At 31.9% G+C, this 27,316-nt stretch overlaps 2 protein-coding genes across 4 annotated transcripts; one reads left to right on the top strand and one right to left on the bottom strand.

The window, feature by feature from the left end:
* Nucleotides 1–775: 775 nt before the first annotated feature.
* LOC132727285 (UDP-N-acetylglucosamine transferase subunit ALG13 homolog) lies at nucleotides 776–16,223 on the bottom strand. The gene is made up of 5 exons (XM_060712718.1): nucleotides 16,129–16,223; nucleotides 4,562–4,701; nucleotides 3,882–4,044; nucleotides 3,204–3,342; nucleotides 776–961 (listed from the first exon to the last, which is right to left on the bottom strand). Exons 2-5 carry the CDS (start codon nucleotides 4,676–4,678, stop codon nucleotides 844–846), a joined length of 537 nt encoding a protein of 178 aa, XP_060568701.1. The 5' UTR covers nucleotides 4,679–4,701; nucleotides 16,129–16,223; the 3' UTR covers nucleotides 776–843.
* On the top strand, nucleotides 16,130–26,793 carry LOC132727284 (ankyrin repeat and SOCS box protein 11-like). Of its 3 annotated transcripts, none has more exons than XM_060712715.1 (9): nucleotides 16,130–16,313; nucleotides 17,532–17,570; nucleotides 20,612–20,690; nucleotides 21,421–21,474; nucleotides 21,685–21,755; nucleotides 22,615–22,673; nucleotides 22,949–23,060; nucleotides 25,030–25,086; nucleotides 25,974–26,793. In XM_060712715.1, the coding sequence occupies exons 1-9, from the start codon at nucleotides 16,200–16,202 to the stop codon at nucleotides 26,121–26,123; spliced, it is 735 nt and encodes a 244-aa protein (XP_060568698.1). In that variant the 5' UTR covers nucleotides 16,130–16,199; the 3' UTR covers nucleotides 26,124–26,793. The 3 variants fall into 3 exon arrangements, with proteins under 3 accessions (XP_060568698.1, XP_060568699.1, XP_060568700.1); XM_060712716.1 differs by lacking the exon at nucleotides 17,532–17,570 and adding an exon at nucleotides 18,625–18,636; XM_060712717.1 differs by lacking the exon at nucleotides 17,532–17,570 and having other exon boundaries at nucleotides 16,132–16,313.
* The last annotated feature ends 523 nt before the right edge of the window (nucleotides 26,794–27,316 follow it).

Consider the following 27,316-nt stretch of genomic DNA (forward strand, 5'->3'; position numbering starts at 1 on the left):
AACTTTGAACAACTTTGGTAGAGTACCTTTAGATAATAACACATACCAAATATCAAACCTCTAAGCCTTGTACCTTCAAACAAGAAGGTATTTTAAGTTTTTACTATATGTACATATAGTGAAAATCAATGACCCCCGGGGCGGGGCCGATTTGGACCCCAGGGCTATAATTTGAACAATCTTGGTAGAGGTCTACCCGACAATGCCTTATGCAAAATATCTAAGCTCTAGGCCTTTTGGGTCTTTACAAGAAGATTTTTTAAATTTATTCTTATAATTCCTTTTGGTTGTCATGGCAACCAGAATTCTGCATGGAATGAAATTCTTTGAACAACTTTGGAAGGCCTTCACCCAAGGATCAATCCTGCCAAGTTTGGTTGAAATTGGACTAGTGGTTTTTCACAAGAAGATTTTTTAAGTTCACTATATAATCTATATAACACACACACACACAAACAAACACACACACAGGTGAATCGCTATATGCCACCGCATCGCAGATGCTGCGGTGGCATAAAAATGAGCAGATATCACATTAATTAGTGATTTTCACCATTTGGTAAAATAATATCACCCATTTTAACAATTACTTAAACAACTTGGTCTACTCTGTAGCATCTTTACAATATGAAGAACTTCGCCGCTGGTCGCTGCATCAGTGATCTGTGTGAGGAGAAGTTTTGTAACAAATGATCACGATTCACCAAACTTCTTTCAGCCTCGCTTAATCTATCAATCATCTTATCAGCTTACTTAAACATACTTAATAAATGGACAGATATCCAACTTTTACTGGTGATGAACACATAAATTATTGCATGTCTGAGCTCAGTTTAGATACTGTCATGGTGATGAAAATCCCATCATTTTATCAAGAAATTGTGCAAAGATTTCTGGTTTCCCTGGCTGGAACGGCACCAACTTTTCAAAATCTGAAGTTTCTAATGTTTCCACAAGATTTCTGAAATTAAGAATGGAAAATGGAAATTTATGCAAGTGTTTTCATACCAACATACATACATGTATAGTATGTATAGCCTAAATTTTATACTTGGTCAAACTAGAGCTATCCTACGGAGCCCCTAAGGTGACATTCTCGACACTTTTACCCCGGCATTTAATTCGTTTTTACGAAATATTAATTCGTAATTACGAAATATCAATTCGTTTTTACGAAATATTAATTCGTTTTTACGAAATATTATTTCGTAATTACGAAATATTAATTCGTAAAAACGAAATGTTATTTCGTAATTACGAAATATCAATTCGTTTTTACGAAATATTAATTCGTATTTACGAAATATTAATTCGTTTTTACGAAATATTATTTCGTAATTACGAAATATTATTTCGTTATTACGAAATATTAATTCGTAAAAACGAAATGTTATTTCGTAATTACGAAATATTAATTCGTTTTTACGAAATCTTATTTAAGGTCATTTTGAGCTTGATAATGAACCTATTAATCTCACAAATGGGTCATTTACATGCCTTGATCAACTTTGCGATTATAAGCCGAATGGTTCTCAAGTTATTATATTTAAGTGAACAGGGTTTTTGAGTGAGAAGTCATTCTCTATCCAAAATGGTCTTTTTTCCCCATTGTCAAATACATGTTCCTATCAGCAATGTTTTAATGTTTGAGGCAATATTTTACGACATGTATCTTTAAAACAGAAACATGCTATATTATTCCGTTCTTTTATCATATACATAAGTAAAACTAATGGGACGAGGAGGGGGTTGGTCCAGATTTCACTAATCTAATCAATTTAAAATGAATATTTCCTCACAATTTAGTATTAGAAATGTCCGTGTTTGGATTTGAAGCACAGGACCCCCATTTTAAGTAAATTTTCCTAGCGCGTGTCTATTACGGCTGTGGCTCAACGCTATTGACATGCGAATATTTTAATTTATGTACAATAGTGTAAAGTTAAAAAACTTGGGGAGAACAAAAATCACTATTTATATTGCATGTACATGCCTTATATTAAGTCAGGAACTTAGTTTTGAGGCCTTATTTATAAATATTACCAAAACTCTTTGAAACGCCAGAAAAAATTTAATTCGTTTTTACGAAATACTATTTCGTATTTACGAATTATTATTTCGTAATTACGAAATAATATTTCGTTTTTACGAATTAATATTTCGTAATAACGAAATAATATTTCGTAATTACGAAATAATATTTCGTAAAAACGAATTAATATTTCGTAATAACGAATTAATATTTCGTAATTACGAAATAATATTTCGTAATTACGAATTAATATTTCGTAAAAACGAATTAATATTTCGTAAAAACGAATTAATATTTCGTAAAAACGAAATGATATTTCGTAATTACGAATTAATATTTCGTAAAAACGAATTAATATTTCGTAAAAACGAATTAATATTTCGTATTTACGAATTAATATTTCGTAAAAACGAATTATTATTTCGTAATTACGAATTATTATTTCGTAAAAACGAATTAAATTCCGGGGAAAAAAGTGTGGAAAATGTCACCTTAGGGGCTCCGTACTATCCATACCACCATCAGCCACCTTTAGTGAAACATTAGTGGTTTGTATTTTATGATGTCATACCTGTGTACAAAACATTATTACAATCCAATGCCTTACCTCATATAAACCAAAACGCAGTTTTTCTATTTTTAGTAACAGCTGGGATGAATTTTACCTTCCCAGGTTTCCCAGGTAACAGTGACCTTGACCCTAGGAGGCCCAAACACAATATCGAAGAGATGTCTCCTCATAAGCTTGCTATATACTAAATTTGATTACTAATTTGAGTCTAATTCCTAACTTTAGTTATTACTGGAAACCAATTTTTGTGTCCCCTCCCCCACCCCGTCAAAAAATTCGAACATCTGCCAATATCGTAGCATAAAGGTTATTTCCAGAACATTTTTTTTCAAAATCTTGGGCATTAGGTTATTTATAATCACTCATCCTTGATCACTATGTACTAAATTCTGGTTATAAATGGTTAAAAGTTATTGAATACCGAAAATTTTGAAAAATAACGTTCAGGAAATGACTGATTTATTAGGGTATTGGCCAATGTTAGAAATCCTTTGGGTGGGAAATCATTACAGTAAGACTACCGTAAAGCTAAATATTTTTCACATTTCAAATGCAATGAATCTGTCTCCTTTGAATTTTAAGAAATAAATCGGAACTTACTTGCAATTACAGTAATACAGGTGTTGATCTTGATGTAACTGATAAGCCAGCTCTAATTGGTGGTTACCCATCAACTCGTCATTTATCACCACTAGAAGTTTCTTACCAGCACCAAGTGTCTCAAGGCAGCTACCTGCCCCTGTTATATAAATACACTGTTGTTAATCTTGTACATATATTTTCATACAATGTCGCAATGTGATTTCTTTAAATCTAAATTTCAAGACAGTACACCTTAATAATGGTACTTCTGTTAACTCTACCATGCTAAATAATTGTTATAAATATTATTTGATAAATAAAATATTATAATATTTTATTCTACTTCAATAAATTCAGTATTGAACTTACACACATTCAATATCCTCTATATTATAAAATTACTGTGAAAATTTTAACCTTTTTGTATTGTAAAATACACATTTCAAGGAATGATCTATAAATGAGCGCGTCATGACAAAACCAACATAATGTGTTTGCGACCAGCATGGATCCAGACCAGCCTGCGCAGTCTGATCAGGATCCATGCTGTTCGCTATCAGTTTCTCTTCTTGTTATAGGGTTTGTAAGCGAACAGCATGGATCATGATCAGACTGCGCGGATGCTCAGGCTGGTCTGGATCCATGCTGGTCGCAAACCCATTATGTTGGTTTTGTCGTGATGCTGCTCAAATATACCTGCATGACTAATAACAAGGTCAGCTGAGTCAATATCTTCCTTTATTGAAGGCTTGAACCTATAGGAATCAACAGTGATACCCTGAACTGTGGACTCTGTTGGTTCAACCTCACCAGCTCCAACCTGCAACAGCACTTTCTTATAACCCAACATCTGTAGACACTGAAACCAGAGAGAAAGAATAATAATGATACAAAATTTCTTACCACTTAGATAAACAAATACCATGTTCTACAACTTGATAATTTTCTTTATAGGTAAAAATGATTTCACATGAACATGTAACCCTGTTAGAAATAGAAATAACAGATAAATTTTGGAGAGATTCAATAAAACACTGGCATGACAGGAACTCCACTGAGGTCAAAAAGCCTAAATACATAAAAATTGACTTTCTTACATAGATCAGCTTGGGCGCTTCAAACAGAAAAAAATATGAAAAAGGTAATTAAGATACATACTCAGATATACAATAAAGTTTGGAAATTGTATTTTTTGCTAGGGTCCTTTCTTTTTTTTGTAGATATAAACACGTCTAAAATCATCATAGTTCATTCACAGATAACCAAAACTGTTACATAACCATTTGTAAACAAATAACATGATTGTACTTTAAATACCCATAAAATGACTATCTGTAACGATTCTACTATTATCATACATAAATGACTACATGTACCTTTAATGTACTCGCGCAGCAAACTGTTTCAATCAGTTTATCAAATCTTGTTGTTCCAACTGTTACGAAAACAGACTTTTCCCACCCACCATGTTGTTTCCTGCTTCTTGTTTCCATGACAACCGGAATAAGAGTTTTCTCTGTAAAATATAAATTGAATTTTTATTTATATTTTGATCCTCCCCCTCTATGTATAGATTTTGCATATTTTATTATACATGAATAAATCTGTTCTCACAGCTTCTGTAATTCTCAGAAATTCTCCAAGCAAATAAAGTCATTACGCTTTTAACACATTTTTTTATGGTTTTAAATCATAAATATGATGCTCAAATTAAGATTTATCAATTTTGTAAGTTCCAAAAAGCATTATTTATAAAGATATTACTGAATAACAATTTAATATTTCATGTAAATAAAGGGAGGTAATAAAAAAATTATTTTCTATAAAATCTAAGTCAAATGTTTCAATAAGAAATGAATGGCATTATGCATATAATTTAATGATTACATTAAATTTTGATATGTACAAATATTTGCAGTACATATTTTACATATTCTTCAATGTTTGAAAATTGTTGTATACAACCTCAGTTTGATCATTTAATATGTTCTATTAACTTAAATCATACTAATAGATTTAAATATAAATAATGGATAAAGCCTAATTCAGTGTCTATTCTAGGAGGGGGGATGGGGGGGATTCACTCATATTTTTGAGAATTCCCCTTTTTTTTCAGAGGCAGGAGGAAAATTTCACATAGAGAAAGAAGGAAAAACATCAACAAATGTAATAAATTCCCACTTTTCTATACAAAAAATTCCCCCCTATTCTTCAAATCCTAGGACATAAACGTTTAACTTTATAATTTCAGGTAGATTTCTGAGGCTGATTTCTGTATACTTAATATTTTATGTAAACAAAACAGTTTTATTTACTGCTGATGTACATGTATTTTATCTGCTGATATTATTTAACTATTTCTTTAATATTAAAAGAAGTGTGTGTGACCATAAATCAATAATATTAAATATACCAAATAGAAATACTGATATATAAATAGATTTAAACAAGTTTAAACACACTATTGCACAATAATAGGATATTGGGTATTTCGCAACACTTCCGTATTACCCAATATCTATAAATAGACATGTATGTATATTATCAGTTGATTTTTGTACATGGAGTATATATATAAAATAAACACTGTAAAATAAGTAGTTCAAGTTTACAATAATGGCTGAAGGTAAAACATTTAGGTTAAAATGGGAGAATTACAAGGAACAGTGTGCTTCACACTGGCCATCAATAGGGAAACATATTCTAGCTCAGTATGACAAGGATTATATTGTTGTGTATCAAGCATTTTGTCCAGATATTGCTGATTATGCAGTGAAACATGGAAAGTTTGGAGGTACCTTTAAAATGTTTATTTTAAAAATGTTTCAGATCATTCTGTAAAAAATATATTTTATCTTCATTTAAAGATACACAGTACCTTGTGTATTGGTAATAATAATTTTTTAAAACTAGCTGTAATCACTGTTTTTTTTTCAGAAGTGATTAATAATACAACATAAAATATTCATATCTTAATTATATGAAAATTGTATTTTTTTCTTAAGTTATTTCTGCAATGCTTCTACAAATACTATTTTAAGATGATGAAAGATTATTTTAGTAAAATTTTCAATACTTTCAGATTTAAAAATTACTTTTGTGCTTAATTCTAATTTATTTATAAGAATATAATTATAATCTATATATATATCAAATTTCTATGTTTTACAAATAGGCAAATCTTATCTTAATAAAAGCTTTTCATTAAATCAAAGTGACAAATGTATTTATGTCTGTGATACTGTAACAATTCAGATCATGGTTACAAATCCCAAATTAAGTTCAGAAAATGCCCTTCCAAGTTTATTTTACACTATAATAATAACAAGAGGGCCATGATGGCCCTGAAGTCGCTCACCTGTACATAGGCCCCCGGAGCGGGGCCAGTTTAAAGCCCGGGGCTTTTATTTGAACAAACTTTGTAGACAACCATAAGAAGATGTTTCATGCTAAACATCTAAGGGCTAGCTAGTTGGGATTTTTAAAAGAAGATTTTTCAAAGTTTTTTCTTTACACATATAGGTAAAAACAATGACACACCTGGGGCAGGGCCAGTTTTGACCCCAGGGCTTTTATTTGAACAATCTTTGTAGACACTTACTAGAAAATGTTTCAGGCTTAATATCTAAACTCTACCTATTCGGGTTTTTTCAAAGAAGATTTGTAAGTTTTTGCTATACTCGTATAAGGAAAATCAATGTCCCCGGGGCGGAGCCAATTTTGACTCCAGGGCTTTTATTTGCACAAATTTTGAAGACACTCACTAGAAGATGCTTCGTGCTTAATATCTAAACTCTAGTTATTTGAGTTTTTTCAAAGAAGATTTTTCAATTTTTGCTATAGTTTTACACATACAGGGAAAATGAATGACCTCCGGGGTGGGGCCAATTTTGACCCCAGGGCTTTTATTTGAACAAACTTTGTAGACAATTACTAGAAGATGTTTCATGCTTAATATCTAAACTCTAGCTATTTGATTTTTTCCAAAGAAGATTTTTTAAGTTTTTCCTATACACATATAAGGAAATTTGGAAAATCAATGACCCCCAGGGCCGGGCAAATTTTGACCCCAGGGCTTTTATTTGAACAAACTTGGTAGACATCCATTAGAAGATGTTTTATGCTAAATATCTTAGCTCTAGCTCTTTTGGTTCTTTAAAAGAAGATTTTTTAAAGTTTTTACTATATATATATGTATATAGGGAAAATCAATGACCCCCTGGGGCGGGGCCAATTTTGACCCCAGGGCTTTTATTTGAACAAACTTGGTAGACACTCACCAGAATATGTTTCATGCCAAAAATTTAGCTCTTTGGGTTTTTTAGAAGAAGATATTTTAAGTTTTTTCTTTTGGTTGCCATGGCAACCAGAGTTCTGCATGGAATTAAATTCTTTGAACAATTTTCAAAAGTGACCACCAAAGAAACATTCCTGTGAAGTTTGGATGAAATTGGCTTAGTGGTTTATGAGGAGATGTCATTTAAAGTAAAAGTTTACGGACGACGGCCGGACGAAAAGCAATCACAAAAGCTCACCCTGTCACTTTGTGACAGGTGAGCTAATAATAATAACTAGAACTGCCACTGTCATGGCGCAAATACCCCCGCATACTACTTTGTCAGAATCAACAGTGGCCATTTACAGCTCCAGGACAACCTCCCTGTCAAATCTGAGGTTACTAAGCCAGTGCATTGCTATGTTATGTATTCTACATGCTAATGTATTCTACATGCTTCAAATGTGAAAATGTCAAAAATCAATACACTGCGGACAGGCATTCTGTAACATTTGAGCAGACAAACTTATTATAGTGAAAATCCCTGTGACCATGACCTTTGACACAGTCAACTAAAATCAATAGTGGCAATCTACTAGTCATAAACAACCTCAATACAAAATATGAAGACTGTTGACCAAAGCATTCTTAAGCAATTGAGGTGAAAAGCTTTTTTGAGTCAAGGTCCCTGTGACCTTGACCTTTGACCTCAAAATGAATAGGGGTCATCAAATGGTCATGATCAACCTCCATGCCAAATATGAAGACTGAGGGTCAAAGGTTTCTTATGTAATTGGGCGACAAACTCTTTGAAGTCAAAGTCCAAGTGACCTTGATCTTTGACCCAGTGACCTCAAAATCAATAGAGGTCATTACCTAATCATGACTAACCTCCATGCCAAATATGAAGACTGTGGGTCAAAGGAATCCTAAGTTATTGGGCGGACAAGCTTTTTTTTAGTCAAGACCAATGTGATCTTGACCTTTGATCCAGTGACCTTTAAATCATTAGGGGTCATCTACTAATCATGACTAACCTCCATGCCAAATATGAAGACTGTGGGTCAAAGGAATCTTAAGTTATTGGGCAGACAAGCTTTTTTTAGTCAAGGCCCCTGTGACCTTGACCTTTGACCCAGTGACCTCAAAATCAATAGGGGTCATCTACTAGTCATGACTAACCTCCATGCCAAATATGAAGACTGCGGGTCAAAGGAATCTTACTGTGGGTCAAAGGAATCTTAAGTTATTGGGCGGACAAGGAAAAACCGACAGACGGCTGGACGGGGAGATGTCTGGACGGCTGTTGGCCAGACAAGCTGATTCCAGTATACCTCCCTTACAACTTCGTTGTGCAGGGTATAATAATAATAAAAATAAAAGTGATTATTGTTTCAGGGATGAGATACAGTTTTACACGTATGACCTGGATCAAGACAAATTTCCTATGGATGATGTACAGATCAAACTGGGCTCAGAAAAAAAATCAGAACAGAATCCTTGCTATATATCTGTCAATAGAAGGGTTTGATCAGATACTGAAATTTTCAAGAGGCAATGGCATCCGTCCAGAGGGCCGCACCCCAGGTAAATATCTAAAGAATTTAATTATATTAATCAATATTTAATAAAAGAAATGCTAATTTGAATTTGCCGTAGCTTTCTACCTTACAGCCTTTTTCAGCGGCATTTATTATACATACAAAAATACATGTATGCTCAGATAAAACAAGGGAAATGATGTAATTAATATTTATATAGAATTATTTTGCTCTTTAAATCATGCAAGTTTTCTTTTTACAATGAAATAATTTTAAAACAAGATTGCATTTGAGAAAAATGCTATGCCACCGCATTAACACAACACTAATAGTAGTGTAGGAACAGATTTTTTTTGTTTCTATACAATTGAAGATTGTCATAATGCATAGATCCCTGACCTATCTAATTTTCTTATTATCAGATTAGTGGTTAAATCTATTGTTAATCCAATAAAAGATCAGAGTAGGAATATATCAATGCACTTGAGTCTAATGATTTGGTGGGTGAAGGTCATATTTCACACAGCCTAAATTTCATGACTACATCAAAGGATAACACAGTAAGACACTTTGTCAAAATCCAGGTCAGCTTGATATCAAAGTTCACTTTACATCTTAATCTGTGCACATGGTTCAAATTTCATAGCTGTAGATCAAAGCACAAGAAAGTAGGTCACATCATCAAAATCTAGGTCAGCTGATATCAAAGTTCAATTTTCCAATTAAAACTGTGCACATGGTTAAATTTCATTGGACAAGAAAGTAGGTCACTGTCCCCTTGGGCAAGGCAAACTTTTAACCAAAGGGTTTAATTCAAAACAATCTTGATACAGGTCCACCAAAACATTTCAAGTCAAATATCTAAGCTGTAGCTTTCTCCCATTCAGAAAACATTTGTTTTATTTTCTGTTTTTACTATGTGTACATAATGAGAATCACTGCCCCCGGGCAGGGCCAATTTTGACACCAGGGGAAAAATTTGAACAACTTTGGTAGAGGACCTATAGATGATATTATATAGCAAACATCAAAGCTCTATGCCTTGTACCTTCAGACAAAGATATTTTTATTTGTTTACTATATGTACATAATGAAAATCAATGACCCCCAGGGCGGAACCAATTTTGACCCCAGGACTATAATTTGAACAATCTTGGTAGAGGTTCACTTCGCAAAGTCTCATTCTATATATTTAACCTGTAGCCTTTGTCAATTCAAAGAAGAAGATTTTTCAAGTTTTCACTTTATACATGTAAGGAAAACTATTGCCTCTGGGGCAGGGCAATTTTTAACACTAGGGGCATAATTAAAACAACTTTAGTAGAGGACCCATAGATGATATTATATACCAAATATCAAAGCTCTAAGCCTTGACCTTCAGACAAGAACCTTTTTTTAATTTTTTACTATATGTTCATAGTAAAAATCAATGACCCCTAGGGGTGGGCCAATTTTGACCCCAGGGCTATAATTTGTACAATCTTACTAGAGGTTCACAACACAATGTTTCATGCAAAATATCTTAACTCTAGCCGTTGAAAATTTAGAGAAGATGATTTTTTAAGTTTTTTCTTTATACATATAAGGAAAAGCTATGGCCCCCGGGGCGGGGCTAATTTTGACACTAGAGGCAAAATTTTAAAGACTTTGGCAGTTTGGTAGAGTATCTATATATGATATCATCTTACAAATATTAAAGCTCTAAGCCTTGTACCTTCAGACAATAAGATTTTTTATTTTTTACTATATGTATATATTGAAAATCAATGACCCCGGGGCGGGGGCAATTTTGACCCCAGGGCTACAATTTGAACAATTTTGCTAGAGGTTCACTACACAATGTTTCATGCAAATTATCTAAACTCTAGCATTTGTCAATTGCTAGAAGAAATTTTTAATATATACATATAAGGAAAACCAATGACCCCCGGGGCAGGGCCGATTTTGGCCCCAGGGCTATAATTTGAACAATCTGGGTAGAAGTCTAAAAGACAATGCCTTATGCAAAATATCTAAGTTCAAGGCCTTTTGGGTCTTTACAAGAAGGTATTTTAAGTTTTTACTATATGTACATATAGTGAAAACCAATGACCCCTGGGGCGGGGCTAATTTAGACCCAAGGGCTATAATTTGCACAATCTTGTTAAGGGTCTACCAGACAATGCCTTATGCAAAATATCTAAGCTCTAGGCCTTTTTGGTCTTTACAAGAAGTTATTTTAAGTTTTTACTATATTTACATATAGTGAAAATCAATGACCCCCGGGGCAGGGCCGATTTTAACCCCAGGGCTATAATTTGAACAATCTTGGTAGAGGTCTACCAGACAATGCCTTATGCAAAATATCTAAGCTCTAGGCCTTTTGGATCTTTACAAGAAGATTTTTTAAATTTATTCTTTAATTCCTTTTCATTGCCATGGCAACCAGATTTCTGCATGGAATAAAATTCTTTGAACAACTTTGGAAGCCCTTCACCCAAGGATCAATCCTGCCAAGTTTGGTTGAAATTGGACAAGTGGTTTTTCACAAGAAGATTTTTTAAGTTCACTATATAATCTATATAACACACAAACAAACAAACACACACACACACAGGTGAATCGCTATATGCCACCGCATCGCAGATGCTGCGGTGGCATAAAAACATATAAAACTTCTCCAATGTAAACTGTCTATAAAATATTTGTTTTCGTTTACAAAGGTAATGTTCGAATCCAATGGGATCCAGATCATGACCCTAAAGGAGGAAACCAAAGACGAAGGGCCGTACAGCTTGGCATCAAAGGTATTCCTCTAGAGAGATTTCACGAACAATATATACAACACATAGAGGACATAACTGACATGGTCCATGAGCAACGTCAGCATGTACTAAAAAAACGACCCTACACAAGTTTAACAAACTCCTGAGAACGCGTTTTACACACCTTTCAGATGTACCCAATTTTTGAAAGGCATTTCTTTTTGGGATAAAATTCCCCAGCTCGGACGGGGAAGAAGCAAAAAGGGAAAAAGGTTAACTGCTGAGGGATTTTAAAGCCCATGAAAACCCACAAATGAAAAAAGGAAGTGTTTTTAGAAAAACCCATTGATAACCTTGTGGCAAAGAATTCAATATACTACTTGTACAAAACCAGTTTTTGCTGGAGATAAAGTGGATTTAATTGTATGTTTAGGTGGGTCATTTAATCCAGTTCATGTCGGACACATACAAATGTTAGATAGTGCAGTGAAGTGGCTGAGTAATATGGCAAACTATAATGTTGTTGCAGCACGTCTTGCTGTCGCACCTGATAGTTATGTTGAAAAGAAGTGTAAAAGAAAAGGGGATAGGTGCATTAAAGCTGAACATCGGATTAAGCTATGCGAGTTGGCCTGCAGTGGCCAAAAATTGATTAAAGCACACTTCACCACCACTCATTCTGCCAGAAACTGCGGAGAAAATGTAAAGAAGTGGGAAAATTTCAAAAATGCCAAGGTTGCCATGGTAATTGGAGCAGACAAGGCTGCATTCAGCAATGGTCACTGGAAATGGAAAGCAAAAAGCAAATGTTTAACTGTCTGTGTAGGTCGTAAAGGTGAAACTGAGGCCGTGAGAAAAGCATATGCAGAAGAATTCAAAGAAGATCTTGTAACAAATCCTGACTTTATAATGATTGAAGATGAAATTGATAATATCAATTCTACAGAAATACGACAGCAGCTGAGTGGAACTGAATATGACATGAAATATGGTGTAAATAACCAAACAAATAAAGAAATAATAAGTAACCCAAGCACAATGAAAGAACACAGTTCATATAAAAATATGACTGACGAATCTTTAAATGACCAAGAAAATTTGGAAAAAATTCCATCAAGCTGGGGATTTAAATTTCCTTATTTAAGGGAAATTGAATTTAATGAATTTAAAAATGATTATAAATGCAATAAGGGAAGGTAATGGTTTTTGGTGCCAAATTAATGAGAAAAAAATTCCACTTCATTTGGGAAAAGATAAAAGACTGTAGATGAAACTGCCAAACAGCGTGTAATTTTGTCCTAAATTTAAAACCCCAAAAAATTTCCCTAAAAAATTAAAAAAAAGCAGCTTAGAAAAAGGAAAAATATGGGCAAAGGTTTTAAAACCAGGTATTCTGGAAGTATTGATTTAAAAGAAACTGTAAATGAATTAAATGATAAGGATCAAAGCACAGATAAACATTCAAGGAAATATGTCATTGACAACCTTGTATCCAATGGTTGGCTGGCTAAACCAGTTGGCGATTATATGCTGGAAAAATTCTTTGACTTATATCTGTAAATTTGTCATACACAAGTTATTCATAAAATATTGATTTGTAATATCTTATGTTGTAAAGACAATTTTGACTATATGTTATTTATGTATTTGCAATGATAAACTTACAATATTTTAATAAAATCTTATTTCTACACATGTTTTTTAGTGAAATGAAAAAATTATATCATAGTTTTTACATTTTCATCATTTCTTTCGTTATATTATAACATTTATACTAATAGATATTTAATTTTTTGATTTAAGCATGTGAATTTGTAGAGAAGGAAGAACTTATAGGTATATTTAGCTATTTTAGATCATAAGTCAGACATTTCATTTTCATGTTACTAAAGTGAGGAATAAATTGAAACACATTTCAACAACAGAAAACAAAGTATTAAACAAATTTAATCTAGTTAAATTTGTGAAAAATCATTACACATGCCCATTGGGCTGGTATCAGTGGATATTTCAATCTGAACCACAAACATATCTCAGGTATTTTTTTTTTTAATATTATTCAAGAAAGATATTAATTCACTGAAATCATGCTGCATGTGACTAATCTGGCATCCCCCATGACGCATGAAATTTCCTGCATGTGTAAAACTAATAAGAATTTGTAACAGAGTTTACCAACATCCCCCGCCTCAGGGAAGTTTTATATGAAGCATAAAATTGTGCTATTTCAAAGATTGAGGTATGAATCTCAGAGCTTTCAGTCCAAATTTATGATCAATGCTAGATCTGCTAATACAACAATAAATTTATTAAAGAAATAAAATGAAACACAGAATATAAAAATCTATCATGTTAAGCTTTGACCTCTAAGTGTGACCTTGACCTTGGAGGTAAGGGTGCAGGTGCTGTGCATGACATATCATCTTATTATTGTAACTATTTGTGACAAGTATTTTCAAATCCCTTGATTGGCTTGAACTATGAAGAAGTTATAGATCGGACACAAAATATACCGTTAAACTTTGACCTCTAAGTGTGACCTTGGAAGTAGGGACCCATGTTTTGCGCCTGACATAACATTTTATTATTGCGATTATTTATGCAAAGTATTTTTAAAATCCCTTGATCTATGAAAAAGTTATGGACACAGGGGGCCCACACAGTGTTTGGATGGTATATACTGCTTGATAGTGACCTTAAAATGAGATTTTAGTCATAACCTTGTAATATGTATATAAATATAGTCTATATTTATATACATATTACAAGGTTATGACTAAAATCTCATTTTAAGGTCACTATCAAGCAGTATATACCATCCAAACACTGTGTGGGCCCCCTGTGGTTATGGACACAAAATTTATCCTATAACAGACTATGTAAATCTTTGACCTCTAAGTTGACCTTGACCTTGGAGGTAGGGACACAGAAGTTACGCATGACATATCATCTTATCATTGTGACTAATATTTGTGCCAAGTATTTTCAAAATCCCTTGATCTATGAATTAGTTATGGAAGGGACACAAAATATACCATTAACATACTCTGCTAACCTTTGACCTCTAAGTGTGACCTTGACCTTGGACTTAGGGGTGCAGGTGTAGTACTACACATATTGTCTCATTATTGTGACTATTTGTGCCAAGTCATTTCAAAATCACTTGAACTATGAAGAAGTTCTAGATCGGACACAAAATATACCCTACAACAGACAATGGTAATTTTTGACCTCTAAGTGTGACCTTGACCTTGGAGGTAGAGATGCAGGTGTTGCGCATGACACATCCTCTTTTTATAGTGACTATTTGTGCCAAGTAGTTTCAAAATCCTTCGATCTATGAAAAAGTTATTGACTGGACATAAAATATACCCTATAACTGACTGTTAATCTTTGACCTCCAAGTGTGATCTTGACCTTGGAGGAAGGTGACTGGTTGTTGCGCATGACACATTGTCTCATTATTGTGAACAATTGTGGCAAGTATTTTCAAAATTCCTTCAAAGATAAGAAAGTTATGGACCGGATACGACATATACCCTCAAATAGACAATGTTGACGTTGAATGAGCAAGTGCAACCTTGACCCTGGAGGTGGGGGGTCTGGTTGTTGCGCATGACACATCGTCTTATTATAACAAACATTTGTGCCAAGTAATTTTAAATTCCTTTTACAAATGACAAAGTTATGGATCGGACACAAAAGTGTGATGGATGGACGTTCTAAAGGGACAGTAATTATGTCGCTACTCTATTGTTCTTCTTAGCGTCACAAAAGAAAATAGCCACATAAAAGCATTATGGAATGAATGACATCAAAGAGAAAGAACAGTTACCTATTGTCCCTCTAGCCACATTATTACTGTCCCGTGAGAGCGGACAGACGGATTTCTATATCCCCCTTTTTTCTTTGAAAAGGCGGGGGACAAAAAGATTTACAGAACTTCCCTTGAATTAATTACTTAACAAATATTTACTCTTAGAAATGTCTGTAAATTGTCATTTAATTAAAAAATTATTAATCAAATAATACTAAAAATAAGCATATTATATATTAAACACTGTTAAAGCATTGTGGAGTTGGCTTATTTACTTTATAGAAAAAAAATTGGATGAGGGGTGAAGTGTCTTACTGATTTTTTTTTTTTTTTTTTTTTTTGAGGGGGGGGGGGGGGCGGGAGGTGAAATGTCTTGAGGGAGAGGAGTGTCTGGAGGGTGAAGTGTCTTGCTACCGACAAAAATACAACATGTCGGTCTACTTGTGTAAAACTATCGTTGTTCGATTATTAGCACATTATCATTATGGAAGTATAAGATACATATAATACTAAAAAATATGTCATTTTCAGACAAAAACTGTGAAAAACATCAACGTGTACTTACCCTGTGGTGGACAACCGGTCTAGGGACTTTTTTACGTTAACACCGACACGAAGATATTCCGAATCTTAAAAATGGCCGAAGATGGCCAAAATTTCGGCATTTTACAAGATTTACAAGTTCATTTACGCACAGCTAAAATCCCTGTCGAAAATCTATCAACATTAGCACAAGAGGGAGATGAGCAGGTGCGGTAATTTATGAAAATATACATGTCCATTCACCCATGGTGTTAAAAATTTACATAAATTAAAAATTATCAATTTAGCAATTTTAGGCGTCCTTGGTTACAACTGTCAAAAGATAGCTTTATACCATTGTTTACATATAAATGTTTGAAATGATTATCTATTTCATATGCTTATTCTTTTTTATCAGATAAATCTATTGGTTGTGACAATTTTGAATCACAAAATTTCTGACACTGAGAATTGAAATTTGATAGTGGTTCACTTGTTTGAACAATATTAGATCTATAATATTCTACAATAGTTATTTTAACAAAAAAAAATAAAATCTGTATGCATAGCTTTTTATCTAAACAGTCTAATTCCAAAAAAAATAATATTATTTTGTCTAACAATAACATAAATGTTTCATAGAAATTGGATCTGCCGGCACTGTGTCTTCAGTTGTGTGTCTACACAACCTGGAATATCTATCTTTTCCCCCATTCTTCCATATTTGGGGAAATGGTTTTTTCAAAAAACCCCTCATGACAATTTAAATATGAAATCAATATGATATAATTAAATATATATTACATGTAAATATTGATAATATGTAAAAATTGGATTATGACAACACATTTATTTCTAACAAAGAATTTCTCAACTTACTGTACATGTCACAAGGTGAAAAAAATTCCCAGCTTGACCAGGACTTTAACTCTGGACCCTCAGAATACAGTAACATTATGCAACTTCAGAAACCGAGATATCTAGGGCAGCTTACACACCTTTTGTCCTAATAAGTGAACAGTTATTGGCGATGACATGCTCTTTAAATGCTAAATTGAAATTCCTCCCAGATTTTCTAATGGGAACAGAGAACAATGTTAACTGACTGCTTTAGAGCTTTATACAGTTATGGTCCCAATTTCTGTGGCTCACACATCTGATCTAATTAGTAGAAAGTTCTGTTAAGTGACATATAAAGTCAAAAAAATTTAATATTAATTCATTTATACCAAGCAACAAATATTCCAGGACTGGTTATCCTTGTAAAAAAAGTGAGTTAGTTTTAGACATGAATTTGAAACAACAACATTTAAATCAACACTGAGTGAACAGTATGTGAGATAATGTTATTACTTTTAATAGACAAATCATTATCAATTTATTAATCCTTAGAGCTGGAAATAATCAAGGTATTGAATAATCATTTATCACTATTAATTTTCTCAGAAAGATCAAAAATATGTCTTGGATCCTGAAAGTCTGAAGGTATAGTTCTATGTAGTGTAATTTTCAATTCCGGCACATTATTCTATCAGATATTCCCATATTCTTTGTAAAATGTCTGTTGTTCTCATCATGCTTTATCCTAAACCTAATGAGTATTGAGATTCCCATTAAACAAACATTCATGTTTCTCAAGCTTTATAAAGAAAGTACTTGTAACAGGACCAGTGATATAATTTCAAGATTTATAATGGCCATTACAGTTACATGTCATAATTTTGCTTTTGCTATATTTTTAATGATGGCCTTGCTCTTTGGGAGGAATATGGCTTGAGATTTATGATTATTTGCTAGCACATTGCTATTAAAATTGTAAGCACTAGAATGCATACATAGTTAGGCAGTCCCCTTTGAAATATTAAACACAAATTCATCTAATGGTACTATTTAAAGCAGTGTTGAGAAAGTATTTTTGTTTTCAAACTCAAAGTGACATTATGCACATTTTTTACTTGTCATGTTTAGCTGAATTGACTATATATTTCAAAAGATTGACTGTTTTAATGGTGATTGACCAACAGTCAAAAAGTCATTTGATATTGGAAAATGATTAAGATTTAAAAACACAAATCTGTCCAAAATATAAATAGATTGCCCCATTTGTTTTATAAATTGGACCGGTAAGAGGTAAATTCTGTTGGATATTTACAGAAATTTCATCAGGCCAATTGTGAGATATTTTTCATTCATACGAAGTAATTATAAAAGTTAAAGGGAATTACATGTATGTCAAAATGAAAACATACTTTGTCTTTCACCTGTTCACTAACTATTTACTCTTGGATGGGCATAATGTCACTTTAAATATATCTGATGAATAATACAATTTTCTTGTAGTTCCAAATTTACAATACCTTTATTTATAAATCAAAATTTGTGTTATTATTGGGGACTGTTCTCTTCATTGTAGTATCATTTACATATTGTATAAGGCAGTGGTTATATAATATTCAGTATAAAGGAGCAAACTTTGTAGCCATACCATAGCTGTATCACTTACCTTATTTTTTTCTTGTTTTTATTTTGTTTTATTTAGTCAGAACGAGAGGTATAGTGTCAATGAAAAATTGTTGTTGTTGTTTTTTCTTTGTTTGTTTCTGAATTATCTGCATCTTCTAGTTATTGACCTTGCATGTGTACAGTATATGTAGGATGATGTATGCTGTGGATTTTTATACTCACTAATTTGCTGAAATGTTGCATTTTTATACTGGATAACGTCATCCATTTTTATACTGCATAACTTACTGTGTCCATTTTTATACTGAATAACTGTGTCCATTTTATATTGAATAACTGTGTCCTTTATGTAGAAGTTTTGAATATCTTTGTGCTGATTTCAGATGCAAAGAGTTAACTATTGTTTGATTAATACAAAATTGTATTTTATGTGAATAAAAGTTGAAAGCACATGAAGTCCACAATAATATTGAAGTGAATGATCAATAATTATGTCTGCCAAAATCATTTTAATGGAAACTTGTGATTTATTTATTAAATGACAAGAATGTTTGAGGTGATAAGAAACATCAATTTTATCCTTTCCAAGTTGATTGGAAATTGAAAATGTGCACACACACATAATTTTATGTTTGTCCTCAATGGATGTTTTAATTGTTTTGAGTCAAGAATTAAAGGAAAATATATAGAAACCTGGGTGTATGGACAGTAGTGTTTATTGTTGTTGAAATTAGAGATGTACAAGTGCTGAATTTATCATTATATTATAAAATTCAGTAAGCAGTCGTTTTTAACATACATAGTTCACTTATTGTGTAAACTTTCCATCTTCTGTAGATCTATCTGTAAAGTGTTTTTACTATACATCTTAACTCTACTACAATGCTTAAATCAGTCTTTTTTCAATTTAATAAAATTTCTTTTTTTTGTTTACAAAATTTGTCAGCTTTTGAATGTTTCCGTTCTTTTTTGACATTTTAGTGTTTTTTGAATTGGAGTTTTACAGGTTTTTTTTGGGTTTTTTTGTTTTGTTTTTTTTATGCTATTTTATGCAATTTTAATACAAATACATGTACACATGTATACAGATATATACATTTATATTATAACTGCTCATGAAAGAACAAAAAAAACCCCAAAAAACAACAGCAAAAAACAGCAAAAAAACTGTGAATAGAAATTTATAAAACATTAAAATTTTACGGAAAACAATTGCAATTGAATTTGTGTTTTTATAATAACTTGAAATAGTCATTGTTTTTATAACTGGAACCTAAGAACATGCAAAATGCTGAGGTACTCTTGAGTCTGAGTCTAGCAGGTTGCAAAGGGTATTGTGACTGATCATTTTTTAGCTGAGACTGATGGTTAATTTACTCAGCTGAAATTTCTACTCTATCATCTTACACTTTCAAAGCTGTTTTGAAAAGCACCAGTGTGATTTGTTCACAAATTGATTTCTGTCATTTGCTCTTCATCAATTTCACTTCATGTGCTTGTTTTGTTGATTGTTTTTCTTCAACAAAATGTTTTGTTCAATACATTTTATTCATGTTCATTAATATGTAAGGTAGTACCTTTTTGTAGTCAAGTTTCTTTTCAAAAGCTATAATTAAGGAAATATTAAGATTTTTTTTTTTAAATCATATTTTTGATTTAAAGTTTAAGCCATTGATTCACTGTTGAAATTTAAGATTTATATGCTTGTCCTTGTTGTCATAAAAGTAACATATATTCAGTATGATTTTCACTTTGATATTTATGATTTAAGCTTTTGAAATATAAGTTCCTAAAATGTATAAGAAAAACAAAAAAAACAACTGTTATTTTTTTGAGACAATTTAATCAAAGAATATGACATTGTCTCTGAAACTTGAAAAATGCAGCAATTTTTCTCAAAGCATCTTTGAATCTTCAATTTACTGCTATCATTGTCTGGCGAAAAAAATAGATAACACTTGAAAAAAGCATTATATTATATATGTCTTGGACATATTCTCTCAGTAGACATTTTTTAATCGAGCAAACAGTGCTTTAAATGATCTTATTTCATCCTTTTACAGTTGATAGAGCAGTTTTTAACAGAGAATATTAAATTAGAAGGCAATGGTCCAGATGTTACACAAAGCCAATTATACATAGGTATGTATTATATTTGGTAGATTAGGGGAAAAAATGATTGAGGATACATTTTCAGGGAAAATTGTTAAAAATGTACTTTTACCATTAACACTTACTGTGCTGACACCAAAAGTGATTAGCCCTTACCACCAGTACAGAACCACAGGTTGGAGCCTGCACATCCAGCAGCAGACAGACCAAGCTCTAAACTGCTAGTGGCCAAACTTGATACACCTTACCTTGATACATTATGATAATGTAAAAATAGAAGCTGAGTGGGTAAGTTCATGTTAGTAATTCAGTAGATAAGGTATAAGTTTGTTTAATTGGGTTTTACGCCACACCGACACATATGTCATATGGCAACGTTCCAGCTTTTCTGGCATTACAGGCACGAACAGGCACCTGAGTAGAACCAGATAAGGGTTAAGAATACATACTGTAGATTTATAATCCATAATGAAGGAGCAATGATTAAAAACCAAATATTTTTATTTCAAAAGTAACAATTTTAAATGTCACTCCAGTAATGTAAAATCTGACTTAAAAAGGCGAGCCTAAAGGTTATTAAATGGAAACTATACGGTATGTTTATTTGAGCTTTTTACAACTGTCTTACTGGGTAAAACACTGTACAATGAATAACAGGATTGTTTTGTATGGTAGATGACTTCTAGATCCTCTTTTATAAAAGTTAATATAGTTTCTGTTCTTGAAATCAGCTTGATTAATTACACATTTTTCATTTCAGCTTGTTTTTGGGGCATTCGAGATATAGTAGATCAGTTACTAAGAAACAAAACAGGTACATATAAGACTATTATAGATAAATAAATAAATGCATTTAAGAAAAATCTAAGTTTATGGGGCATTGCTGTGGATATGGCGTGGTTTAATGTTTTTATAATTTTAAGTATTTTGTATAAACAAAGTAAGAAGTGATTTAAGTTGACCTTTTGTGGAAAAATGGAAACTACATTTATTCACCACATCTAATATTTCTCTGTTGTTTCAGATGTAAATAGAAGGAATAACATAACATTATGGACACCACTTCATGCTGCCACATTCCAGGAATATGGTCCAGTAAGATATACGCATATCTTTCTCTATATTTCTTAAAATTTGTAACACTTGGCCTACTGCAGACGCCAATGCAACCATTTTGGAGATCAAGATCATTTGGGACATTTGTACCATTTGATCATGGTCTGCACTGTTTGTTATGTAGTCAGTATGTGTATTGAAATTATTGCTAAAAATTCTTAATTGTTTTGTCTGCATGTCTGTTTAAGATATTACATGCATAAAGTAAGAAATAAACTTTTGATTGAAAAGCAAATTGAAGTTAAATACTTGCAATTTAAATGGATGGTCATTGATGAGTTTCTAAATTTGTAGCTTAACTATTCTAAGAATAGGGAGAGCTATTATACACACATCAGCATCACGCTAACACTTTGGTTAAGTTTTGCCTTCAGGTTGGTATCTCCAAAGAAGGGAATTGTATGATACTTCACACATTTAGAGCATAATACAAGGTCACTGTCCAAGGCCCATAACTCTTGGATTTTGACATAATTATGGCCCTTTTGAACTTTCTACATTATCCAGGCTCTCGTTTTACTATCAAGCACTGAGAAAAGTCGAACACACTGTCCTATATACAGCTCTTGTTATCATAAGTTATTTAATTTTTTTCTCTTCAGAAAATAGAAATTTATTAATGCAATACATTGCTTTATTGAGATAAAAAACCCGTAAACAATCTACTTTTTCTTTAAAAAATATTTGAAGTATTGTGGTGATAGATTTAAGATAAAATCTTTTCTTAGGACCATCACACCGCCAAATAATAATACATGAATGTTATTATTTATCAATATGTTATCAGCTCTTCATGTACATTGAAGGAAATAAAGTATATATCTGTTGCTGTTTTCAGATTGTTATGTTGTTGTTAGAATATGGTGCTAAACCAGACAGCCCTGACTCAGTTGGCAGGTTTGAATTGTTTTGTCAGTTCTTTATTAATTATACATTGCAAAGACTTTTTATATATTACTTGCTGAAGATAAGTTGAAGTATTTTCAGATTATCTTACAAATAATAAATAATAATAATAATGGAAAAAAAACTGATTCATATTTGTATTCTCAGTTTATGTTTGACTGAATTTAAAAAAATGGATAAATTTTTTATCCATATTCATTACAATGAAATAACACATGGACTTAGATTTACATTAATTTTTCAACATTTTATTCAATATTAACTAGGACTCCGATAGATTTTGCCTCGGCGTCAGATAAGATATGGCCACATTTTGCCGCAATTGGTTGTAAACGGGTTTCACGTGCAGAACTTATAGAGAAAAGAGTACTCAGACCTGTAAGTTGTTATATTTTATGACAAATAATTTTGTATGTTTTAGTGGTATAAAATTTTATGCTCTAACTTGGAGATTTTTAAACTGTCAAAAGTTTGATAATGGAATCATGTAGATGACAAGTGGTTCATGCAATTTTTAGTCTTCAATGGATGTTTCTATACTAAATACAAAATCTTTGTGTAAGGAAATGCACGTTTCTAAGGATAATAATGAATAAAACTATTTTAGTGTGTGACAGTTTTTAGCTTGACTATTCGAAGAATATGAGAGCTATTGTAGTCGCGTCAGCGTCTGCGTCGGCATCTGCGTTGGTTAAAGTTTTTTGTAAAGTCAATTATTGCTTGAGATATTCAATTGAAACTTACAATACTTATTTATAGTAACAAGGTTCATCAGATCGTCAAGTTGGATAACTCTGCCTATAATATTGACAGAATTATGCCCCTTTTTAACTTAGAAATTTTGGTTCAAGTTTTTTGTAAAGTCAAATATCTCAATTATTGCTTGAGATATTCAATTGAAACTTACAATACTTATTGATAGTAACAAGGTTCATCAGATTGACAAGTTGGATAACTCTGCCGCCTACAATATTGACAGAATTATGCCCCTTTGGAACTTAGAAATTTTGGTTAAAGTTTTTTTGTAAAGTCAAATATCTCAATTATTGCTTGAGATATTCAATTGAAATTTAAAATACTTTTTTATAGTAACAATGTACATCAGTTTGCAAAATTGCATAACTCTGCCTGCAATATTTGCAGAATTATTTGCCCCTTTGAAACTTAGAAATTTTGGTTAAAGGTCTTCAAAGATATTTACTTGAAACTTTACACATGTACTTAGGGTCATAATTTGAGGGTCATAATTTTATGTCGCTGACCAAGTTCCATAAATCTATCTTGCATTAAGGCTGATTTATATCCCCTTTTCTACTTATTCTCTTGGTTAATGTTTACATGCAAGTTTTACATATCTCAATAACAATTAAAGATATTTATTTAAAACTTCACATATGCATTTAGGGTCATAATTGTAGGTCACTGACAAAGATCCATAATTTCTATCTTGCATTTAGGCTGATTTTTCTTCCCTTTTTCAACTTAGAAATTCATGGTAAAGTTTTGCTTGTAAGCTGTTATCTCCATAACTACTGAAGGGTTTGTGCCTTTTTTGGGACAATTTTATGCATTCATAATAATAAAGCAGTGATTTACTTGATAAACTATCTTAATAACAATCCTTTGTACCTTTTCTGTCAAATTTATGTATTCATAGGTTATTAGTATTATTATACTCAATAAAACACCCTTGTGACATTACCTTCCGAATAGTCAAGCCAATACTGTGTAATTAGACTCTCTCTAAGGCCTATAACATGAAAAATTAGCCCTTTTGTGAACTTAAGAAATTTAACATTATCAAGGCTCTTTTACTATCAAGCACTTAGAATAGTCGAGCGTGCTGTCCTACCGACAGCTCTTGTTATTACAATCAGTCACTGAAATTATCAATTTTCTGATAAAGTGTATGCTTCATGACCCATCTTTTTAATTAAGAGAGCAGATAACACAAAAGTAGGGTGGTGTCTGTTGTTGTTGTTTTTTATAAATCAATTTTCTTTCAATTTTTTTATTTTCATTAGTCATGCAAAGGTTTAGAAATTTCTCTGCCCTAGTTTGAATTTTCCTTCTTTGTCATTGTAAAAAAATTGCACCACTTTAAAAAGAACTAGAAAAGTGAAAAGTGAGTTATGGGTAAATTGTACAAAGTTTTATTGTAAGTTGTATAATAAGAATTTCTTGAAACCTATTTATTCATTCTTTCTGGTCAACAAAATCATCCAAGGAATGTGCTAAAATAAAAAGCAGCATTACAATCTAAAGTTTGATTCCTGATGAAATAAAATATTAACAAGGTATTTTTTTACATTGGCTATTAAAATATATATGTTATTATAATTTTCAGACTTCTAGTCAATCAGCAGTTAGGAAAATGAGGGTCCCTGGTCAGGGTATACAAATGGTAAGGAAACCATTTTTATTTTTTTGTAACTGCTCCAGAATAATATTAAATTATATATAAAAAAAACATGAAAATATCTAAAAATGTATTTGTATCTTTAATATTTAAAAAAAAATTGTATTTCAAATATTTTGCAAAATGTCAGTTTTTGTTCTGATATCTGTACAGTCAAACCTGCTTTATGCAGTCAGCCAAGGGACACATTAAAATCTGATCTCCTACAACAGACGATCACTTGATACAATTGTGTTTACTATAATTAATGGTAAATTTCGAATGATCTGCTAAAAGCAGTTGGGTGACTATTAAGACAGGATTATATACAGTCAAGTTAAACTAGATTGTTTATATGGTAATCATAAAATTATGTTGCTTATGATATATTGGTACATTATGGGTGTGTAGTAACCTAACTAATCTTTCATGAATATAATCTTTGGGGAAATTTGAGTGTAGTCTTCCTATAACAAGGCTGAATCTAGTACCACTGAATAGAATGATTCCTGGAATGATAATCAGTCTCTCGTCAAGACCAAAACTGAAACAAATATTGCATTTCAAAGACTTTAACTTATGACTCCTATGTTTTTTAGAGTCCTTCAATTTTTGAATGGCAACGCAGATGAACATAAACACATTTTGAATTAAAGAATATGCCACTTTCTTGTATTTCTTAACTTTTCTCAGAAGAATAAATTTAATTAAAGTCTAAGTCTTTCACTAACGGTAAAAATATTTATTGAAGTTCTTCAGTGCATCCTATAGTTGGCCATAAGGATACACCTGAAACTTTCTATGAAACACTACCCAGGTTTGACTTAAGATGTTTCTATCGTAGGATGTTCTCTGTAAGGACATGGTTATTGTTTATAAATTTTTTACTTCAGGCTTCTTACGATAGGGCAGAATCCAAGTATGAATATAACAGTGATCCATTTATACATGCAGCTGTCACAGGTGACGTGTTAGCTGACCAAAGTGAAAGCTCGGCTCCCAGTTCAACGTCCAATATTCCTCAGTTTTCAATGTGGAGATGATGGGGGATCTAGACTTATACAATAGAACACTTCTTCATCCTCTAGATATCCTAAAATCTTATTTTAAAGATAAAACTCTCCAAGAGAAAAATCTTATCAATTTTAGATAAGAAAACTTCTGTTATTGTTTAACACAGTAATGATTTATGTAGTGGACGACATGATTCTCAAAATGTTGAGGGCTTGTCACTATGATGTCTAAAAGTGTTCTTCATAAGTTATACAAGTAATTGTGAATTGAACCTTGAAATGTTAAATCCTTGAAATAGGAATTTTTGGTTTTCTTTGATACATGTACAACAAATCATTTATGATTTGTTAGGGTGAAAAATATATAATTTCTATGAATAAGGATAATTTAGCAAAAATGGAATCTTCTCTAATGGAATCTACTCAAAATGCTTTTCATTTATCATGTAATTAAACTAATTTGTTTTGAATTATTGTTGTGACAGTTGACTTATTACATTTGAAAATGAAATACCCTTTCTTTCCATTTAATTTCAGTAGACAAATATCAAATCATAAACAAAATTGCATCTTGTAAAGCCATGACAATGCTTTCAACTGTATTTACTTAATAAGTGTCGGTATTATTGTTTTCCCTTTTGAAATATATCTGAAAATCAATATTGGATCTGAGTGAAATATGGAATTTTGGTCCCTGTTCTATACAATTTCCTTGGTAGGTGGAGTTGTTGGTATTTCACTTTGTTAGCTCTTCTAAATCTTTAAATTCAAAATTTCATTAACATTTTTATGAGATTTTATATTTTTGCAATATATATTCTACAGGTATTTTTTAAAAATACATTCCAGAGCAGAATATTTAAAATTATTATGTAACCTTTTGTTGTTATGTATTATAAATTCCACATATTTTGTCTTTGAATCTCGCAGAAAAATAAATTTCTATAAACATGTACACATTATAAACATTCAAAATATGGTGTACATGTATGATATATATTTATTGTACAGTAGTTTTAAAGGGACTCCACTGAGGTTTTTGACATGAAGGGACAGGAAATGTTTTTTTCCAAGATTTGTGTACCTTTTGATGGAGGTAATTGAACCAATAACATGTGTGCAAATTTTGAGATCATTCCCTCAATTTGTTTTTCCAAAATAATCGTTTTTATTGTGCAAAATGACCCAAAAAAGAAAAGCATTGCAACATTTTTCACTTATAT

The sequence above is a fragment of the Ruditapes philippinarum genome, unplaced genomic scaffold (genome assembly GCF_026571515.1).
Source record: "Ruditapes philippinarum isolate M1 unplaced genomic scaffold, ASM2657151v2 ctg3604_1_1_1_1, whole genome shotgun sequence".
NCBI classification, from domain to species: domain Eukaryota; kingdom Metazoa; phylum Mollusca; class Bivalvia; order Venerida; family Veneridae; genus Ruditapes; species Ruditapes philippinarum.

Excerpts from the sequence above, each read along its gene's own strand:
- LOC132727284 (XM_060712715.1), top strand. The coding sequence starts at position 16,200 with ATGGCCGAAGATGGCCAAAATTTCGGCATTTTACAAGATTTACAAGTT. Across the intron at positions 20,691-21,420 it reads ACAAAGCCAATTATACATAG|CTTGTTTTTGGGGCATTCGA; the intron begins GTATGTATTATA and ends TTTTCATTTCAG. Across the intron at positions 25,087-25,973 it reads CTGGTCAGGGTATACAAATG|GCTTCTTACGATAGGGCAGA; the intron begins GTAAGGAAACCA and ends TTTTTACTTCAG.
- LOC132727285 (XM_060712718.1), bottom strand. The coding sequence starts at position 4,678 with ATGGAAACAAGAAGCAGGAAACAACATGGTGGGTGGGAAAAGTCTGTT. Across the intron at positions 3,343-3,881 it reads CCTTGTTATTAGTCATGCAG|GGGCAGGTAGCTGCCTTGAG; the intron begins GTATATTTGAGC and ends TTTATATAACAG. Across the intron at positions 962-3,203 it reads CTGTATTACTGTAATTGCAA|AAATCTTGTGGAAACATTAG; the intron begins GTAAGTTCCGAT and ends TCTTAATTTCAG.